The following is an 18,788-nucleotide window of genomic DNA, read 5'->3' as shown; positions in this document are numbered from 1 at the left end:
GAATGTTGAAAAATTTGCGCCAAAGACCCCTTCTCTGATTCTCGCTCTAACACTTCCGTGGGTCTATCTATGATATACATAGATCCATAACTCTTAGCTCCAAGATCACTTAGCATTACTTTTTTTCCGTCCAGAGTCTTCTCCTAATCACACAATCACTAATCAGTTCCTCATCTCCCACGCTACGCTTTCGGACAAGATCATAAGTAATTCTCAAATTGGAAAAAAAATAAATAAATAAAGACGAGACAAAATGCTGGATGAGATGGAATGGAGATTGAAAATCGAGGGTTACCGGCCTGACACCTCTGGCGTGACTTGCAACACAGAAGGGAAATACATACTTCATTTGAATTCTTACATTTGGTTTAGATAAATAATGATTTTCACGATGATAAAATATGTTTACGTGAAATGATTTATTCAGCTAGTCTAGATCCAAATAGCTTGGATTAGCCTTTAACAACTATAGTATTAGACTAACAAAGTTCCGGTCATCACAGTCACAGCTTCTCCTCGAATGAGTACTCTTTGAGTGTCGACGATCAGTTCAAGGTCGAGTCTCCCACTTCTTGGAGAAGCCTACATCGAAAAGAAGAGAAAATAATTTGTAAGTAATAGATAGATGGATAAAATAAAATGCTACAAATATTTTTGGTTTAATAAAGAGATTGGTACCATGTATGCGACGAGTCTGTTCTTCCCCAGTTTTTTACTCCAGTAGGGTGTCAAAGCACAATGCACACTTCCACAAACAGGATCCTGTGATAGATCTTGTACGTGTAAAAGGAAAGATATAGCTAGAGATTTTCCCTAAAGTATCATGGATCTACTCGAAAGAAATCAGAGACCATAGGGCAACTGATCTGGGTTTTGTATTATGGCCCAATTTCACACGAGAGAAACAAAGAACTAGTGAAAAAAACAAAGATAAGAAAATTGTAGGAAAACAGAAATATTTTTCTTTAGTTTCTATTTCCTTGGGGAGAAAAAAGGGCGCAAACTTGAATTTTTCAAATTTATTAAATAAGTTTGACTCGCCATCTGCGACGCGCGCGTCCGCGACTGAGTGGACTGGATGCCCCTAAGTGCGTTCACTTCGGAGTGTCCGGATCACTTTCGGATGCCCCGACCACCCAATTGCAGGTATCTCAGAAATAGAATTGATATTTACATATATACACATGCAAGCTAATCATGTATTAGTGATATGTAGTTGGCTAATCTCTGAAATGGTTTATAAGAAGACTATTAAAAGTGGCGCATAGAATACCTCATTAATTCCAAACTTGGGGCAGAAATAACGAGTAAAGCAGTCAAATTCAGAATTGGCAGGAGCAGATGTGGTTACGACAAGAGCACCTCCAGCACACTTTTGAATCTCTTCAAAATTTGGTTGTAGATTGAGAATATCCTTTGCAGAAGAAAGCTCGACCTGAGAACAGTTCATTGTTAACATACATTTCCAGAATCATGTTATTGTTCAGGTGGCAATAAGTTGAATACAGCATGAAGAAAAGCAGTTAAAGTATTTCAAAGCATACTTTGGATATTCTTAGAATGAATGATATTTTTAAAAATGTTTTCACGAGATAAGAAAAGATGAGTACCATGAGCTGTTCATCAGCGCCAAATTTCTGAACATTGATGATGGAAGCACCATTCAAAGTAACCGGAATCGATAGTGTCTCAGGAGCATCGCATTCTGCTACCGGAAGCACTGGAAAATCCAACTCAATGAAGAACTTTTGAGCTTTGGTTGAGGAAACATCTATTGCATCGAAAATATTGGAGGAAACAACTCGCTTGGCTGTCAGTGTTCCAGATTTGGTTGAAAAATAAATTACTTCACTATTAACTAGACCATGTGACCAGAGAAAATGCGCAGCTGCTAAAGTTGCATGGCCACAAAGTTCTACCTGCAATTAGAAGATTAAGGAAGTCGATGCTGCAAATAAGTCCATCAAGAGAGGCAATTTATGGTCTCTCTTGGTGATTAACTAGCATCAAAATTAAAAATATGACCAAAATTTTCTAAAAACATGCAAAAAAAAATGGATGAAAAGAACACTTTTAAAGCTTAGCCTCTAGTCTAAGAATAAAAAACATTGGTACGAGTGCATTTGAACAATAACATAAGAGACTACATCGAGTGAAACACAACTACAACAACAACAACCAAGCTTTTTCCCACTAGGTGGGGTCGGCTGTATGAATCCTTTTACGCCATTAAACTCTATCTCCTATTATATCATCATCTATATTTAAATAAATTTTATCTTCTTTTATTGTTGCTAACCAAGTCTTTTTTAGTCTTCCTCTTCCTCGTTTGATATGCATGTTTATCATAGTTTCACATTGCCTAACTGGAGCATTTATTGGTCGTCTAAGTACATGTCTGTACCATCTTAAACGTATCTCTCGGAGTTTGTCCTCAATAGATGCAACTCCGACTTTCTCTCTAATGCTCTCATTTCATAAAGGCGAGTGTTTCTTTTTTTGTTTTTTCTTTTTACATAATAACAACTTCTATATCATTTTGAAACAGAGATAGTTCACTTTTGAAGATTAAAATGGACCAATTGATCAAACAACAATCAACAATGACCTTAAGAGTCTGTTAAAGGAAAAAAAAGATTAACATTATTGATACGGCGACAAAGGTGAACCCCCAAAAAATAGGGAAGATCGGCTGTCGTGGAGGTCATAGTCAAGAAGTGATTGAAGTAGCATGCCCAAGCTGGCCACGTAGTCGATTAGACGCAAATGTCCAACCGGGCCTCTCGCTTGGCCGGACTTTGTGACTCAACTTGGATCAGACAGGCCAGCCTCATTGTGGAGCGTTGAGTAACCCGACTGACGGCCTCAGCCGATCAAGGATGTAAGCCGATCGGACATGCTATTCCTTTACGGCCAAGGAAGGAGCTGAGTGAAGACCGGGTCATCAGCGGTGACCTATAGGGCAAAGTCAGTGGTCTCCCTGAGTGACGGTCGATCGGCCTAAAACAAATCCCATTTCCGCCATATCTTTACTCTTTTGGAAGTTTGTGTCATCAGGGACACAGAATATCCCATAGGTAAATCGTACTTTAAAAACTTCTAGTCTATCAAATCACAAAGATTTGTGTGATTGTTTAAGGAAAGATGTAAGAAACACATTACGACTTGTACTTTCTTAGGTGCAAATGCTATGGGATATGTGCATAAATGCAACAATGTGACAAAAGGCGAATACACTCGCCCCCTGTGCCCCTGCCAGCCCGCCCCAAGACCAACACGGTGACTAAGAAGGCATGTGGTAGGTGGGGTGAGTTTACACAGATTGCAGGGAGTGCATAAATGCAGCAGTGGTAAAAGGTGAATACGCTCGCCTCCAGCGCCCCCTCCAGCCCGCCCCGGACCAACACAGAGGTAAATCACGGTGACTGAGAAGGCAAGGCGTAAATGCAACAGTGACACTATAAAAGGGAGTCTCCATTCACTGGTGAAAGTATGTGATGCTCCATAATTTTACACGCTCATTTGTTGTTGTTCGTCTTCACTATTTCCTCTCTATAAACCCATCACAGATTTGAGTGTCGAAGGGCCAACGCCGGGACCCCTTCCTTGGCCCAGCACTAACGCTCTCTGTATTATAGGATAGTGCAAAGTCTTCATTTGGTCAACAGCAGAGCCACGCCCCCAGCTCACCGTGGACGGCTCACCACCGTGACATTAACCCAAGAAGAACTGGGGATGTTGATAAATGCTTGGGCTGCAAAAATGGTTCAACAACAGCAAGCGGCTGTAGAGTGTCAAACGCTAAATGACCTGGCCATATTTGTGACTGGCCAACAAGTTGGACATGGGACTCGAGTGGAGGGTCCCATCAGGCGTCAACCAAACCACAGTCGACGGGAGCTTTCCATCAAGTACCCATCGCGTCGACTGACTTGCTACCAATGCCCAATGCACTGATCTCATACCACAGAGCATTATTCAAAATGCCTTCAGAAGAGCATGTCTGGGTGGAAGGGACACAAGGATCGTCCTTCGAGAACGCGCCCGCCCGGGATATTCGTAAGGGCAAAGCACCCCGAACCGACGATTCTCCCGAGCGGGTAAGCATGCAGTTTTTCCAAGAAATCCTTGATGACCAGCTGTCAACTCATTTTCGACCTTTGTCGATCGAAGAATATGGAGGATTGACTGATCCTGAGGATCATTTACTCAAGTTTTATAATATAGCCACACTCACCAGTACACCGATAGAGTTAAATATAGAGTGTTTCTCAATACCTTATTTGATTCAGCGTAGAGACGGTTCAAATGACTACCGACCGGATCCTTCTATAGCTTCAAGGATTTTCGAGCGGCTTTCCTCCAATACTTCGCTAGCAGTCGTCGCTATCAGAAAATGACTGTGAATTTGTTCTCGCTCAAGCAGGAGCCCAATGAGACACTACGAACCTACATCAACAGATTCAATCAAGTGGCCATGGACGTCCTATCAGCCACTCAGGAAATTTTGATAAGTGCTTTTTCACAAGGACTTACAGATAATTATTTCTTTCGAAAGCCTCCAAGAGATTTCGATTATTTACTCCGACGGGCTACAAAATACATCAATGTTGAGGAAACCAAGTCAACTCAGAAGAAAGAAGTGATCCCCGAGCTTGCTGCTATTCATGAGCGTCGATCGGTCAACAGTAATGTGCCCCCAAAAGGGCCCCAAGCGGGCCCTCAATAACAACATCAGGAGTTTTAACCGCAAGCAGTCCGACATATGGAAGCTAAGCGGATAAGATTCCCCAAGCCCCGAAAGTGAACCTCCAATGTTCTGCTCTTACCATTGCTCGGTGACTCATAATACGAAGGACCGCTCCACTTTAATCCAGGACCTTGCCCCTTCAAGGATTCCGCCGACGATATCCCTCTCCAACCTGCCAACATCATCGCCAACCGGGCGGGCCCCAAGGTCAAGGCAACATACCAGCCGAGCGGAACCAACAACAGTCCTAACAAAGAGAATCAAACGCCCACCCGGGCATCGATCGAGCCGCCAACATGCCGGTCGGACGGGGAGGAAGAAAATCACGATAATGCCGTCCAGGGAGACATCGACATGATAACAGGTGGCCCAACCGTGCTAGGAAATCACACACACAGAAATTGGAGATCCATGCGGTAGGGTGCAACAAGGAGAATGCACAAGGACCATAAATTAATTTTGGTCCTCAAAATTTGGAGTGAAAATCCCTCATGACGACGCCTTAATTATTAAGGTAGTGATTGCCAACTATAACATTCACCATACTTTTGTTGACACAGGCAGCTTGGTTAACATCATATTCAAGAAGATGTTTGATCAGCTTTAGATAGAAAAAGTGAACTCCAGCCTATGACGACTCCATTGTATGGGTTCATAGATAATGAAATATTGCCGATCGGCCAAATTTGTCTAGCCACATCTCTTGGAAAGGAGCTACTCATGAGGACCCGCCGGACGAATTTCATTCTAGTGCACGCCCCCTCGTCATATAATGTGATACTTGACCGACCGACGCTGAATGAGTTTCGAGTCGTCGTCTCCACCTTCTGCTAGAAGATCAAGTTTCCGATGGATGACTCGATCGGCGAAGTTAGGGGCAACCAGCTAGTAGCATGCAAATGTTATGTGGAAATTGTAAGAGCTGAGTCACGGGCCGCCCAGAAAGCTCAACAATTGGAGGTCAACGTAATTCAAGAGGCTCTACCGACTTTGGTCTACGAAGAAAAGGAAGAAGTACAAATTCATCCTAGCTGATCGAAAGTCACTACCTTCATCGCCGTCGATCTGAGCCCTGAGAAGAAGCCGAGCTAGTCGCTTGCTTGAAACACAACCATGATGTGTTTGCCTGGGCAACACACGAGTTTCCAGGTATTTCTCCAACTGTGATGCAGCATGAGTTGCATGTCCGATTGGACTCTTGGCTAGTCAAACAAAAGAAAAGGGATTTTGGGGTAGAGCAAAATCAGATCATCCAAGCGGAAGTTGAAAAGCTGCTTGAAGCTGGACACATCAGATAAGTGTAATTCCCAAGTTGGCTTGCAAATGTGGTATTAGTATCTAAGTCGGGGAACAAGTGACGGGTCTGCGTGGGCTTCAGAGATTTAAATAAGACATGCCCGAAGGATTACTACCCCCGCCACACATAAATCAAATGGTAGATTCTACGGCGGGCTGCGAATTGATATGCATGCTGGATGCATATTAAGGATATCACTAGGTTAAGAAAAAGTCAGCTTTATCATGGCCGATGGAACCTATTGTTACAACGTTATGCCGTTCGAATTGAAGAACGCAAGAGTAACCTACCAGAGGCTTATGAACAACGTATTTCAGAGGCAGATCGGCAAAAATATGGAGGTATATGTTGATGATATACTGATAAAATCTCTCCAAGCTATTGATCTATATGCAGATATCGAAAAGACGTGTCGAACCTTGAGGAAGTATGGAGTCAAGCTCAACCCCAACAAATGCTTATTTGGGGCAAGAAGCGAGCACTTCCTCGGCTACATAGTGACCGAGCGGCGGATTGAAGCTAACGCCCACAAGGTGAAAGCATTCTAAGACATGCCCCCACCACACAACTTGAAGGAAGCTCAACGTCTAACCAGGCGAATTACAGCTCTATAGAGATTTATCTCAAAATCATCCAATTGGAACCTGTCGCTCTTCAAGATTCTATGCCAAACCACCAAATTTCAATAGGACGCCAAGTGCAACAAGGCATTAGAGGAACCCAAAAGCTATCTCTCTTCTTTACCTGTACTCGCGAAGTCCGACGAGTTGCTCTGGATTTACTTGTCTTCCACCGAGCGGGATGTCGGATCGGCATTGGTGTGACAGGATGACAATGAACAACAACTAGTGTACTTTTTATGTCATTTATTGAAAGATGTTGAATGCCACTATACCTGTCTAGAGAAGTGGGCGTATGGGTTAGTTTAAACCTCTCGGAGCTTGCTGTTGGTGCAGTTGACAATAATGATTAAATCTGAGTTCTGATGAATGACAAGTGGATTAAAGTTAGATGTGTTTGTGATCTAAACTTATTACCGAGTGTGCAGGGTTAACTGACTTGACGAGTCAAGAAAACCAGACACCAGGTAGGAAGTCTAGTCAAGATGTGTAATTTCCAATTGGTGAAGTCAAGATGTGGGATTATGGCAAGAGATCAGGATGTTCGATTCTCGATGGGTTGAAGTTCGGATCTGTGATTCCGGCAGGAGGTCGAGATGTTCGATTCTCGATTGGCGAAGTTCGAATGTATAATTCTGACAAGAAGACCTGATGGGTCAGATTGGATGTCAAGGAGGTAACTCGACACTTGGTAAGTGAAGATAAGTCACTAGAGGAGAGTGACTCAACGAGGGCGTGTCCCGGTTGAGGAGACAGTAGGCGTCGGTCAAATTTAGGTCTATTTCGAAGATCTAAATTGAGACCTTGACTAGATCCTGGTATCGGGAAGACAGTATCTAATTACTATTTAATACTATGTTTATTATGCTAACTTTGTTTTACAGATTAAATATTTTTATTGGACTAACGCATTTTGCAGGGCAAAAGGAGTACAAAATGCTTCGGATGAACAATACCCGAGGCGCCTTCAAGACGACGGAAGGTACCTTGAGTACTGTTGATGGAAGGCGCCTTAGGGAGCTTGGAAGGAGCCTTCAGTCGGATAACTCAGAAGACCTCGGCGATGACTGGCTTTGTGGGATAAGTTTTTGCCTATCGAAGACGCCTTCGGTGCTATAGAAGGCGCCTTCAATCCTCTTTAAAAGGGTGTCTCGACCAAGGCTTGAGGAAAACTAATATACACTTCAATTAGAAGCTTCTATGCGTCCGTTTAATGTTCCGACTGCTTCAACTTCATGTTGCTACTCTGCTACACTCGATTACTATTGAGGAGCCGTCCAACACCGAGCTCGAGTCGACTGTCTACAGAGAATGTTGGGTAACGGAGTTTGACTTTTGTACTTAAATTTGCATAAAGGAAAGTGTAACTTGTTATACATTTCCTATTCTTTCTATTGTAGTCGATCCCTTCTTCCAACGGTTCCAGAAGAGATCTTTAGTGGATTACCTATTGATAAGTCCGCGGCACTTGGGTCTTGGAGTAAGAGTCGCCGAAGGTTCCGAACCAAATAAAACCGATTGAATCTCTATTTTTCGTGTTTAATTTTCTGCTGTGCACTTTGTTTTCAAAATCGAAAAAGTCAGAATTTTAAAACCATGTGATTCACTCCTCCTCTCACGTGCGTCTCGATCCAGCAAAATAGGATCGTTCTTCAGGTAATGAAATGAAAACCTGAGTCGATGCATAGAGAATTTATTTCCCTCTAAAGTAGGGATGTAAACGAGCCGAACAGTATTAGACTCGAGCTCGGCTCGTTTAAGTTATATTCGGGCTCGAGCTCGGCTCGAGCTCGAATCGAGCTTTTATCACAAGGCTCGAGCTCGGCTCGTTTTAGAATTATCAAGCTCGCGAACAGTTCGAGCTAAGCTCGCGAACAGTTCGAGCTCGGTTAGTTATTAGCTCGATTATCAAAGTTAACGAGCCTAACTCGTTAAGCGAGCTCGGGCTCGTTTTCGGACTCTTTTAGAGCTCGTTTTTGGCTCGTTTTAGAGCTCATTTTAAAGCTCATTTTAAGGCTCGTTTTAGAGCTCGTTTTTTGGCTCGTTTTTTTGGCTCGCGAGCCTATAAACGAACATGTTCGCGAACTCACAAGCCGAATATCCTTAAGCTCGAGCTCGATAAAACTGTCGAGCTCGAAATCGAGCTCGAGCTCGGCTCGATAAGATAAACGAACGAACTCGAACGAACTTTTTATCGAATCGAGCTTCGAATAGCTCGCGAACCATTTGGTTCATTTACATCCCTACTCTAAAGGATATCTTACCAACTTCTTACTTAGGAATGAGAGTCTTGGTGTTGCTCAAGGCTTGCTCAAACCTCTATCGTTCGATGAGTTTTATAAGCAAGAGGAGATTGAATCAATTATTGAGGCGGGTACACTTCTTTGCCCCATCGTCCCTCAGATAAGGATTCCCTCTGTCTACGAATAAAACTTTACAACACACCCTTATCACCTAGCTATCTTTACAGCTATTACTTTATTAAAGGATCGGCTCCCCGAGGCTTAAATCCTTTAGTGTGTTAGGTATACTTTGGCTTTTTTGGGAAGAAAGGTCCCATCATAGCTTCACGGGGTACCCTTCTTATCTCTTGTCCAATGGACATCATTCCAAAGGTCCTTTCGGCTTTCTCGTACTATATCAAGATTCCTCTTCCAGTAGCTTTGTTGCCCACCGTCCACGTGTTGACGACGATTGAAATCATACTCCTTCATTTGTTGGATGAGTTCCAGCTCACGTAGCTTTTCTAGCACGTTAATGATGGCTTCATCTTCAATTTTTGCCATTCGGTGCCATGAGGAAATGGATTATCCTCTCAGAAAGGAAGTTGTACAAGTATTTGCGTCATCGTCGGCACAATCTTCTTATAACCCAGGAATATTTGCATCATCTACCTATAACCCCCCAAAAGATACAATGATGGGATCTCCGCAATATGCACCAACCACTCAGCAGCCAGTGAGTAACAATCCTTACCAAAACCCCGGGTTCATTGGGGCAAAAATTGGGAGGATAAAAAGAGAATTCAGTGAGCCATGGACTCTACCATCGGCCCAACAACAGACTGGTGCGTTACTAGTTCTTCCTGATAATATCGGACTTTATAATGATGTTATTTCCAGATGGGAATCTATAACCACTAATGTGGTTGACTCAAAGATTTGGGCTGATAAGCGTACAAAAGTCCAGTATATTGAAAATTTGCTGGGAGATATTGAAAAGAAGACATTCATCCAATGGAGGATGATGTATCCTGATCAATATGATAAAATGATAAATACAGCGGATGAGACATAGAATATTTTGTCCCAGATCAGAAGAATCATTACCCTAGAAGATCCAGCAATAGGCTCAACTGCTGAACAAAATCAAGCCTACCTCAACTTAGAAAGATTGGTATGTACCAGTACTAAGGATTTAAAGATCTTGCAGCAAGAACAGGAAGGATGTTTATTAATGAAGAATTATCAAGCAAGTTCTACATAAAGATGCCACCTCTAATTGGGAACTATCTGGAGAAAAGGTTCCTAGAAAAATTCAGAGGTAATACAATTGGCGTCTTACCAAGAATTCACCATGCCTACCAAGAATTAACAGAAATGTGCAAACATTAACAAGCAATTCTACAAAGAAGTCTGAAGGACTTGCAATTTTGCGCACAAATACCAGTCCTAGGATATTACCAAAGTAATAGAAGGTATGGATTGAGGAAGGCGAAGACTTATAAAGGCAAGCCACACAAATCTCACGTACGAGTAATTAAGAAGAAATACCAGAATGATAAAGGCAGAGTGAAGAAATGTAAGTGTTATATATGTGGCGAAGAAGGTCATTTCGCTAGGGAATGCAGAAATAAATTTGGAAACAAAGAAAGAGTAGCCATGTTAAAAGAGCTAGAATTACCAGAAGACTATGATGTGGTTTCAATAGATCCAGATGAAAGTGATAGTGATGCTCTATCTGTAGCATCTCTGAAGGCGAATATGAAATCGAGCGGTATTGCAATACAGCTGCAAGTATTCTGCCAGAAAATTTGTTCGTCTTAATTGGTAAAGAACAAGGCTGGCAAGTGCAAGTTGATATTCTAGAAGAACAATATTTTTGTCAGCATGAGTGGAAAATTAACCAGGAGATAAGCACCACACTAGTCAAATGCAAATGCTGTGGAATTCATACAAGCAAAAGGTCAAGGGTACATTGCACTAAATGTCTACTAACGGCTTGTTCATTATGTGCAGATTATTATTTGGGAGTTGAAATAACTATAGCACCCCCACTACCCGTGCCATATGATGAGAAGAATTTAATCCCAAAATTATTACAGAATATTGACTACCTACCGAAAGAAAATCGGAGATTACAAGCGTTAGTAGAAAAGCTCACTAAAAGATATTCGGAAGAAGAAGAGGAATTATCACAGATATTAACAAAAGACTTGCAGCAGTTAACATTAAGAGACCAGGAGAAAGGAAAAGAGCAAGTTACATTCCTAGAAGAATATGTAATTTCCAAAGCTACTGAGGGACAATATCACCAAAAAAAAGAGCAGTAAACAGGCTCTACAATATGGTGGTAAGCTTCGAAATACCATCCGTAGCTCAATTCAGTGTAAATGCTATACTTGATACAGGAGCTACATCATGCTGTATTGATAAAAGAAGTATTCCTGCCCAAGCCTTAGAAGAAAATTCATATACAGTGGTGATAAATGGAGTCAACTCAAAACAATCAGCCAATTGGAAGCTGAAAGGAGGACAAATGATAATTGGAGAAAATAAATTCAGAATTCCATTCACATACTCCTTTGATATGACTCTAGGAGAAGGCATCCAGATGGTGCTTGGATGTAATTTTATCCGTAGCATGCAGGGAGGAGTTCGCATAGAAGGTAACAATGTTACCTTTTATAAAAATATTACAACAATTGCATCCAACCAAATTGCAGCCCCTGCTATGGAGAACTGGGGATGGATGAAATGGAGTATATACAGATTCAGGAAGAGGTATTCTTCGCCGACGCAACTTCCAATCAAAACATCCTTGCAAAACATGGTTCATTGCTGAACAGGTTAAAAGAGCAAGGTTATATAGGGAAAAATCCCCTGCAGCACTGGGCAAAGAATGGTATTCTATGCAAAATAGATATTATAAATCCTGACATCACAATACAAGATAAGCCTCTCTTAAATGTTACCCCCATATTAAGGAAGGCGTTTGAAAAACATGTGGATGCACTATTAAAGCTGAAGGTAATCTAACCAAGCAAAAGTAGACACCGTACTATGGCAATGATTGTCCAGTCAGGAACCGGCATTAATACGGAAACTGGAAAGGAAACAAAGGCAAAGAACGGATGATCTTCAACTACAAGACATTGAATGATAAAACCTACAAGGACAAGTATAGCCTCCCAAGCATCAATACCATTTTAAAGAAAGTTGGAAATTCAAAAATTTATTCTAAGTTTGATCTGAAATTTGGTTTTCATCAGATCGCTATGGACCCTGCTTCAGTAGAATGGACAGCTTTTATTTGGTCATTAGGTTTATATGAATGGCTAGTAATGTCGTTCGGCTTGAAAAATGCTCCCGTCATATTTCAGCGAAAGATGGATCAATGCTTCAAAGGTATAGAAGATTTTATTGTTGTATATATTGATGATATACTTGTATTTTCCAACACAGAAAAGGTGCATAGCAAACATTTGGAAATTATGCTGGGAATTTGTGAAAAAACATGGCATGGTACTATCCCCTACCAAATGCAAGATCGTTGTACCAAGAATTGAGTTTTTAGGAGCTGAAATCGGAGAAGGAAAGTTGAAACTTCAACCCCACATCATCAAGAAGATCTCAGAATTCAAAGAAGAATAACTGAAGGACAAGAAGGGACTTCGGTCATGGTTAGGTATTTTAAATTACGCAAGAACATATATACCTAACCTGAGTTCTAAGTTAGGTCCCTTATATGAGAAAACATCCCCCCACGGCGACAAAAGAATGAAGAGCTCAGACTGGGCTCTAGTTAGGCAAATTAAAGACCAAGTCAATAAACTGCCTGACTTGGAAATACCTCCAGAAGGAGCTTATATTATTCTTGAAACTGACGGATCAATGATGGGTTGGGGAGGTGTATGTAAGTGGAAACCCAGTAAGTATGATCCACGGAGCATGGAGAAAGTTTGCGCCTACGCACATGGGAAATTCCCAGTGGTAAAGTCAGTAATTGATGCTGAAATTTTTGCATCAATGGAAACTATGAGTGCCTTGAAGATTCATTTCCTTGACAAAAGGGAAATCACGATGAGGACGGACTGTCAAGCAGTTATAAGCTTCCATAATAAGTCCACAAGAAACAAGCCCTCCAGAGTTAGATGGATAGCCTTCACTGATTATATAACCGGAACAGGTGTGAAGGTAAATTTCGAACATATTGATGGTAAACTTAATGTTCTTGGAGATACTTTATCAAGGTTTAGTAGAAGGGCAGGAGGTTGTTGCAGTTCTCACAGACGCTACAGAAGAAGCATCTTCTTCTACAAGGTTTCCTTTACTGGCTGAATACGAAGACCTGATTCATGCCATGTTGCCAAAAATATTACTAAAGGAGGAACACAACAAAAGGCACCGAATGGCAAAAATTGAAGATGAAGCCATCATTAACGTGCTAGAAAAGCTACGTGAGCTGGAACTCATCCAGCAAATGAAGGAGCATGATTTCAATCGTCGTCAACACGTGGACGGTGGGCAATAAAGCTATTGGAAGAGGAAGCTTGATACAGTACAAGAAAGCCGAAAGGACCTTTGGAATGATGTCCAGCGCATCCAGCAGATTGGACAAGAGATAAGAAGGGTACCCCGTGAAGCTGTGGTGGGACCTTTCTTCCCGAAAAAGCCAAAGTATACCTAACGCACTAAAGGATTTGAGCCTCGGGGAGCCGATCCTTTAATAAAGTAATAGCTATAAAGATAGCTATGTGATAAGGGTGTGTTGTAAAGTTTTATTCGCAGACAGAGGGAATCCTTATATGAGGGACGATGGGGCAAAGAAGTGTACCCGCCTCAATAATTGATTCAACCTCCTCTTGCCTATAAAACTCATCGAACGATAGAGGTTCGAGCAAGCCTTGAGCAACACCAAGATTCTCATTCCTAAGTAAGAAGTTTGAAAATATCCTTCAGAGGGAAATAAATTCTCTGAGCATCGACTCGGGTTTTCATTTCATTACCTGAAGAACGATCCAATTTTGATCAAGAAGTGGTATCAGCGCCAGGTCGCTCTGAATTGGTGAAACCACCAATTGAGCAGAGGGTTCCTTTTTTTTTCATTTTTATTTTTTCACCATTAGTCAGAATTGATAAAATATCCCATTTGACAAAATTTATCATAATATTTTTTATTATTATTTTTTTATTATTTTATTATTTTTATCCCATAGGGCCAAGTCGGCAGTCTCCCTGAGTGACGGTCGGTCGGCCTAACACGGGTCCCATGTTCCCGTTTTGGAAGTTTGTGTCAGAGAATATCCCGGAGGTAAATTGTACTTTAGAAGCTTCCAACCTGTCAAATTACATAGATTTGCGTGCTTGTTTAAGAAAATGTGTCATAAGCACTTTACGGCATGTCCTTTCTTAGGAACGCCTTGGGAAGCGTGCAAATGCTTTGAGATGTGTGCGTAAATATAACAGTGACACTATAAAAGGGGGTCTCCATTTATTGGTGAAGGTATGCGATGCTCCATAATTTTATACGCTCATTTGTTATTGTTCGTCTTCACTATTTCCTCTCCACAAACCAATCACTGACTTGAGCGTCAGAGGGTCAACATTGGGAACCCTTCTCTAGCCTAGCACTAACGCTCTCTATATTGCAAGACGGCGCCGAGTCTTCATTTGGTCAACAGCAGAGTCACGTCCCTAGCTTTCGGATAGGATCAACTATATTCGTCAACTTGCACGATTTGCCTCTACTTCCTTGTAATACCTTCTGTAACAATATCCTACATTTGTAATTGTTGCACATGTAATTTTGTATTGTGCTAGCTTCTATCACCATTATGCAAACTTTATTATGGCAGCTAAGCTTTAGGCTCATCTCTTTGATCCTTGTCTAACAATTAGGGGTCCACATAGAGGCTTCCCCTCCCTCCCTCCCTCTTACACCGATCATCATTTTCCTACCCTTTCAATCATTCTTTTCTCTAACTTCCAATCTCATTAACTTGTAGAGCCCAACCACTATGCTAAAATGATCAACTTCAAGTTAATAATAGCTCACTTATCAAAGCTTAGAAAACTTTATTAATTACTCCACAATTCACCATATGAGACTAAACCAGGGGCGGATCCAGTGGGGGGGCGGCATCGGCGGTCGCATTATGAGATTTCACCGGTAAAGATAGAGGATATCGTCCCTTGTTTCACGTAAAAATCACCCCTCCATGCTTGAATTTCTGGATCCGTCACTGGACTAAACTAAGGTGTCATAATCTATCCTACTTAATGTTTGGCATCTCAAATCCCAAAGTCCAAGTCATTAGCCCATAACTATCCTTAATTGATGACATCCAGGCACAACGGTAGCTTCAACATCACATAGTCAGCTCTTTCGCTTGGTGCCAATTGTTTTTGGCTTATTACAGCCGCCCAATATGACCACATACGAATAAAATTGGTAAGAGATTCAACATCACTCGGTCCCACGCTTTCGTAATATCCATCTCTTTTGTTGACCTGGTATCCATACATAGCTATTGTACCACTATTAAATAAGCCACTACCAACCACAATCATCAGATCTACAACACCTTCTATACCATCTATCAATCTTTTGATTGGAAGCGGGCACGACAAGGGTGGTCCACGCCTCCGATGCTGACTCGCAGAGAAAGAAGGGAAAAAAAAAAGTAGAAAACGGAAACCTAACCTCCGCGACGGGAGTGAACCATCGGAGATGGAATCGGGGACCGCAAGCGCCGTTGGTCGGGCAATCAGACTCCACATCGACGGCGCGAGAGAGGAAAGCGGTCTCGGAAATGTTGAACTCTCCGGCTACCGACTGCATCCACTCGTCTCCCGCCGCCGCGTCCTCCGGAGTGTCGAGGAGGCACACGGCCGCCGGATTCCCCTTGAACGGCGCACTAGTGAACGCATCGATCTGAGCACAACACAGATTCATAATGAACAACTTATTGAAGTGGGATTGCGGAAGACAGGTGAAGAGAGGAGAGGGGAGGAGAGGAGCTCACCACAGCGTATCGCACGGCTCTTTTCGCCATGGAATTGGAAAGGAGTTGCAGGAAGAGGCTTCAATTCGCAGGAGATACACGAAAGAGTGGACCTGGAAAATCAACTTGAGCAGGCGACACTGGGCAAGGAAACTTTCTTGCCCAGTGAACTCATTTGACCTCCCTATTTAACGTTTTAAACTTTCTTGTAGCCTTGTTACATGGGCAAGGAAAATCCCTCCGAGAGGCGACATTTAAATTTTAAAAAAAAATTAAATAAATTTTTTATCTTGTTTAAGTTTATTTGAAGCTGAGCACATTTATATTAATATTTCATTTTAATTTTATTTGATTAATAATAAATCAAATTGCAGCAAAAATATTTCCTCCGTCGGAATGTGTGCCAGTTCCACACAAAAACAAAAACAAATTTAACCTGTTTCTTTAGTAAATACCTATTTCGAATATTAAAACAAAGTATTTTATATGCTAATCCAATTCAACCCGAATTAGAACAAATCAAACAAACAATATAACCTTCCCGAGACATCGAATTATACCACATAAAATTTAAAAAAAAAACTTTTAAATTTCCTTTCATGTCATTGTCTATTTACCAAGTGGCGTCTAACATTGCTTATTAAACTCACTGTCTACGTTCTACAAAACTACTTATAACTTGCACAACTTCTCAATTCAAAATTCTTGAACACGAGAATAAAGATCAGAAGAACGCAACTGTATAAACTAATTCATGAATCAAATAAATCGAAGCTCAACGCAACCAAATTTCAAATGAAAATTAGACTAAAATACGGATAAAAAAAGAGTTTCATAAGGGACCAATCCACCAAACTACAAGACTTTATAAAGTAAAAAACTACTGCATTTTTAGATTAATTTTTTAGATTAGATCGTGTAATAAGTTGGGACTCCAATCCTAATCATCTACCAAGCAAAAAGAACGGCAATTTACCAAAAAACATACTTAGGTTTTTAAATTTATCAAAAGATACATACTATTTTAACATTTACCAAATGGTGCATCATTTTACAGTATCTTCCTATTCTATTCTCCTGACAAATTTAACTGATTTTCTTTTTTTTTTCTTTATCATTTCTCTCTCTTCTCTTTCCTTTCCTTCTTCTTTTTTAGCTTCTCTTTTTTTTCAATTTTGTTCTCAAACATGTTATAAGAGATCAAACCCACGTTGGACCTGATATCTCTCCATATCAGACCCATGAAGAGATATCAAGCCTAAAAACAGGAGAAAAAAAAGATTTAGATTTTTCAACACCTCTGGTCTACTACTAGAATGCCGAAAATAATAATGGAGAGCATATTTAGACTCCTTGCAATTTTAGAAATCTACAGGACCTGAAATGATTGCAATCTGAGGACTCTAAGTCAATCAGTAGATTTTGACCGAAACTCACTGATGGACCTAGAGAGCTCTGATTGCACCCATTTCAGTTCCTATGGATTTCTAAAATTACAATAAGTCCAAATATACTCTCCATTATTATTTTTGACATTCTTAGTGATGGACCAGAGGTTTTGAAAAATCCAAATCTCTCTCTTTTTTTTTTTTATTATTAGGTCTGATATCTCCCCATATCAGGCCCAACGTGAGCCTGATATGGGAGATATCAGACTTAATAATAAAAAAAGAAAAGAAATAAAAAAAAGAAATAAAAAGAGATTTAGATTTTTCAAAATCTCTGGTCCACCACTAGGAATGCTAAAAATAACAATGGAGAGCATATTTGGACTCCTTTCAATTTTAGAAATACATAGAACCTGAAATGAGTGCAATTTGAGGTCTCTAGGTCGATCAGTGGATTTCGATCAAAACCCACTGATGGACCTAGAGAGCTCCGATTGCACCAATTTTAGTTTCTGTGGAATTCTAATGTTGCAAGGAGTTAAAATATGTTATCTATTATTTATTTTAACTTCTAAAAGATGTTAAAATATAATAAAAAAGAATCAGCAAAACATTCCCCATACGTTTTAGGTTTTTCAAAACCTCTGGTCCACCACTAGGAATGCCAAAAATAACAATGGAGAACATATTTGAACTCCTTGCAACATTAGAAATCCACAAAAACTGAAATGGGTGCAATCGGAGCTCTCTAGGTCTAAATCTCTCTCTTTCTTTTTTTTTCTTATTAGGTCTGATATGAAGAAATATCAGGCCCAATGTGAGCCTGATATCTCCCCATATCAGACCCAACGTGGACATGATATGGGAGATATCAGGCCTAAAAATAAAAATAAAAATAAAAAAAGAAAGAAAAATAGATTTAGATTTTTCAAAATCTCTGGTCTACCACTAGGAATGCCAAAAATAACAATGGAGAGCATATTTGGACTCCTTTCAATTTTAGGAATCCATAGAACCTTAAATGAGTGCAATCTAAGATCTCTAGGTCGATTAATGGGTTTTGATCAAAATCCACTGATAGATCTAGAGAGCTCCGATTGCACCAATTCCAGTATCTGTGGAATTCCAATGTTGCAAGGAGTTAAAATATGCTATCTATTATTTATTTTAACTTCTAAAAGATGTTAAAATATAATAAGAAAGAATCAGTAAAATATTCCCCATACGTTTTAGGTTTTTCAAAACCTCTGGTCCACCACTAGGAATACCAAAAATAACAATGGAGAGCATATTTGAACTCTTTGCAACATTAGAAATCCACAGAAACTGAAATGGGTGCAATCGGAACTCTCTAGGTATAAATCTCTCTTTCTTTCTTTCTTTTCTTTTTTCCTTTTTTTAGTTATTAGGTTTGATATGAAGAGATATCAGGCCCACATTGGGCCTGATATCTCCCCATATCAGGGCTAATATGGACCTGATATGAGAGATATCAGGCATAATAACA

The 18,788-nt window shown here is 40.6% G+C and overlaps 1 protein-coding gene across 1 annotated transcript; it reads right to left on the bottom strand.

Moving 5' to 3' along the window:
• Window positions 1-271: 271 nt before the first annotated feature.
• On the bottom strand, window positions 272-16,107 carry LOC121997685 (uncharacterized isomerase BH0283-like). Its single transcript, XM_042552239.1, has 6 exons — window positions 15,915-16,107; window positions 15,593-15,823; window positions 1,611-1,919; window positions 1,274-1,435; window positions 679-762; window positions 272-582 (listed from the first exon to the last, which is right to left on the bottom strand). Exons 1-6 carry the CDS (start codon window positions 15,942-15,944, stop codon window positions 475-477), a joined length of 924 nt encoding a protein of 307 aa, XP_042408173.1. The 5' UTR covers window positions 15,945-16,107; the 3' UTR covers window positions 272-474.
• Between the last annotated feature and the right edge of the window lie 2,681 nt (window positions 16,108-18,788).

Source organism: Zingiber officinale, chromosome 6A (assembly GCF_018446385.1).
Source record: "Zingiber officinale cultivar Zhangliang chromosome 6A, Zo_v1.1, whole genome shotgun sequence".
Classification (NCBI taxonomy): domain Eukaryota; kingdom Viridiplantae; phylum Streptophyta; class Magnoliopsida; order Zingiberales; family Zingiberaceae; genus Zingiber; species Zingiber officinale.
Note: the sequence above shows the minus strand (reverse complement) of the source record. Positions and strands in the feature narration are given on the sequence as shown.

Bases quoted from the DNA above. Each gene is read 5' to 3' on its own strand.
- LOC121997685 (XM_042552239.1), bottom strand. From the start codon at position 15,944: ATGGCGAAAAGAGCCGTGCGATACGCTGTG. The intron at 1,920-15,592 runs GTTAGGTTTCCG...TTCTAATTGCAG, and splicing joins GGTTCACTCCCGTCGCGGAG to GTAGAACTTTGTGGCCATGC. The intron at 583-678 runs GTACCAATCTCT...TTTTCGATGTAG, and splicing joins ACAGACTCGTCGCATACATG to GCTTCTCCAAGAAGTGGGAG.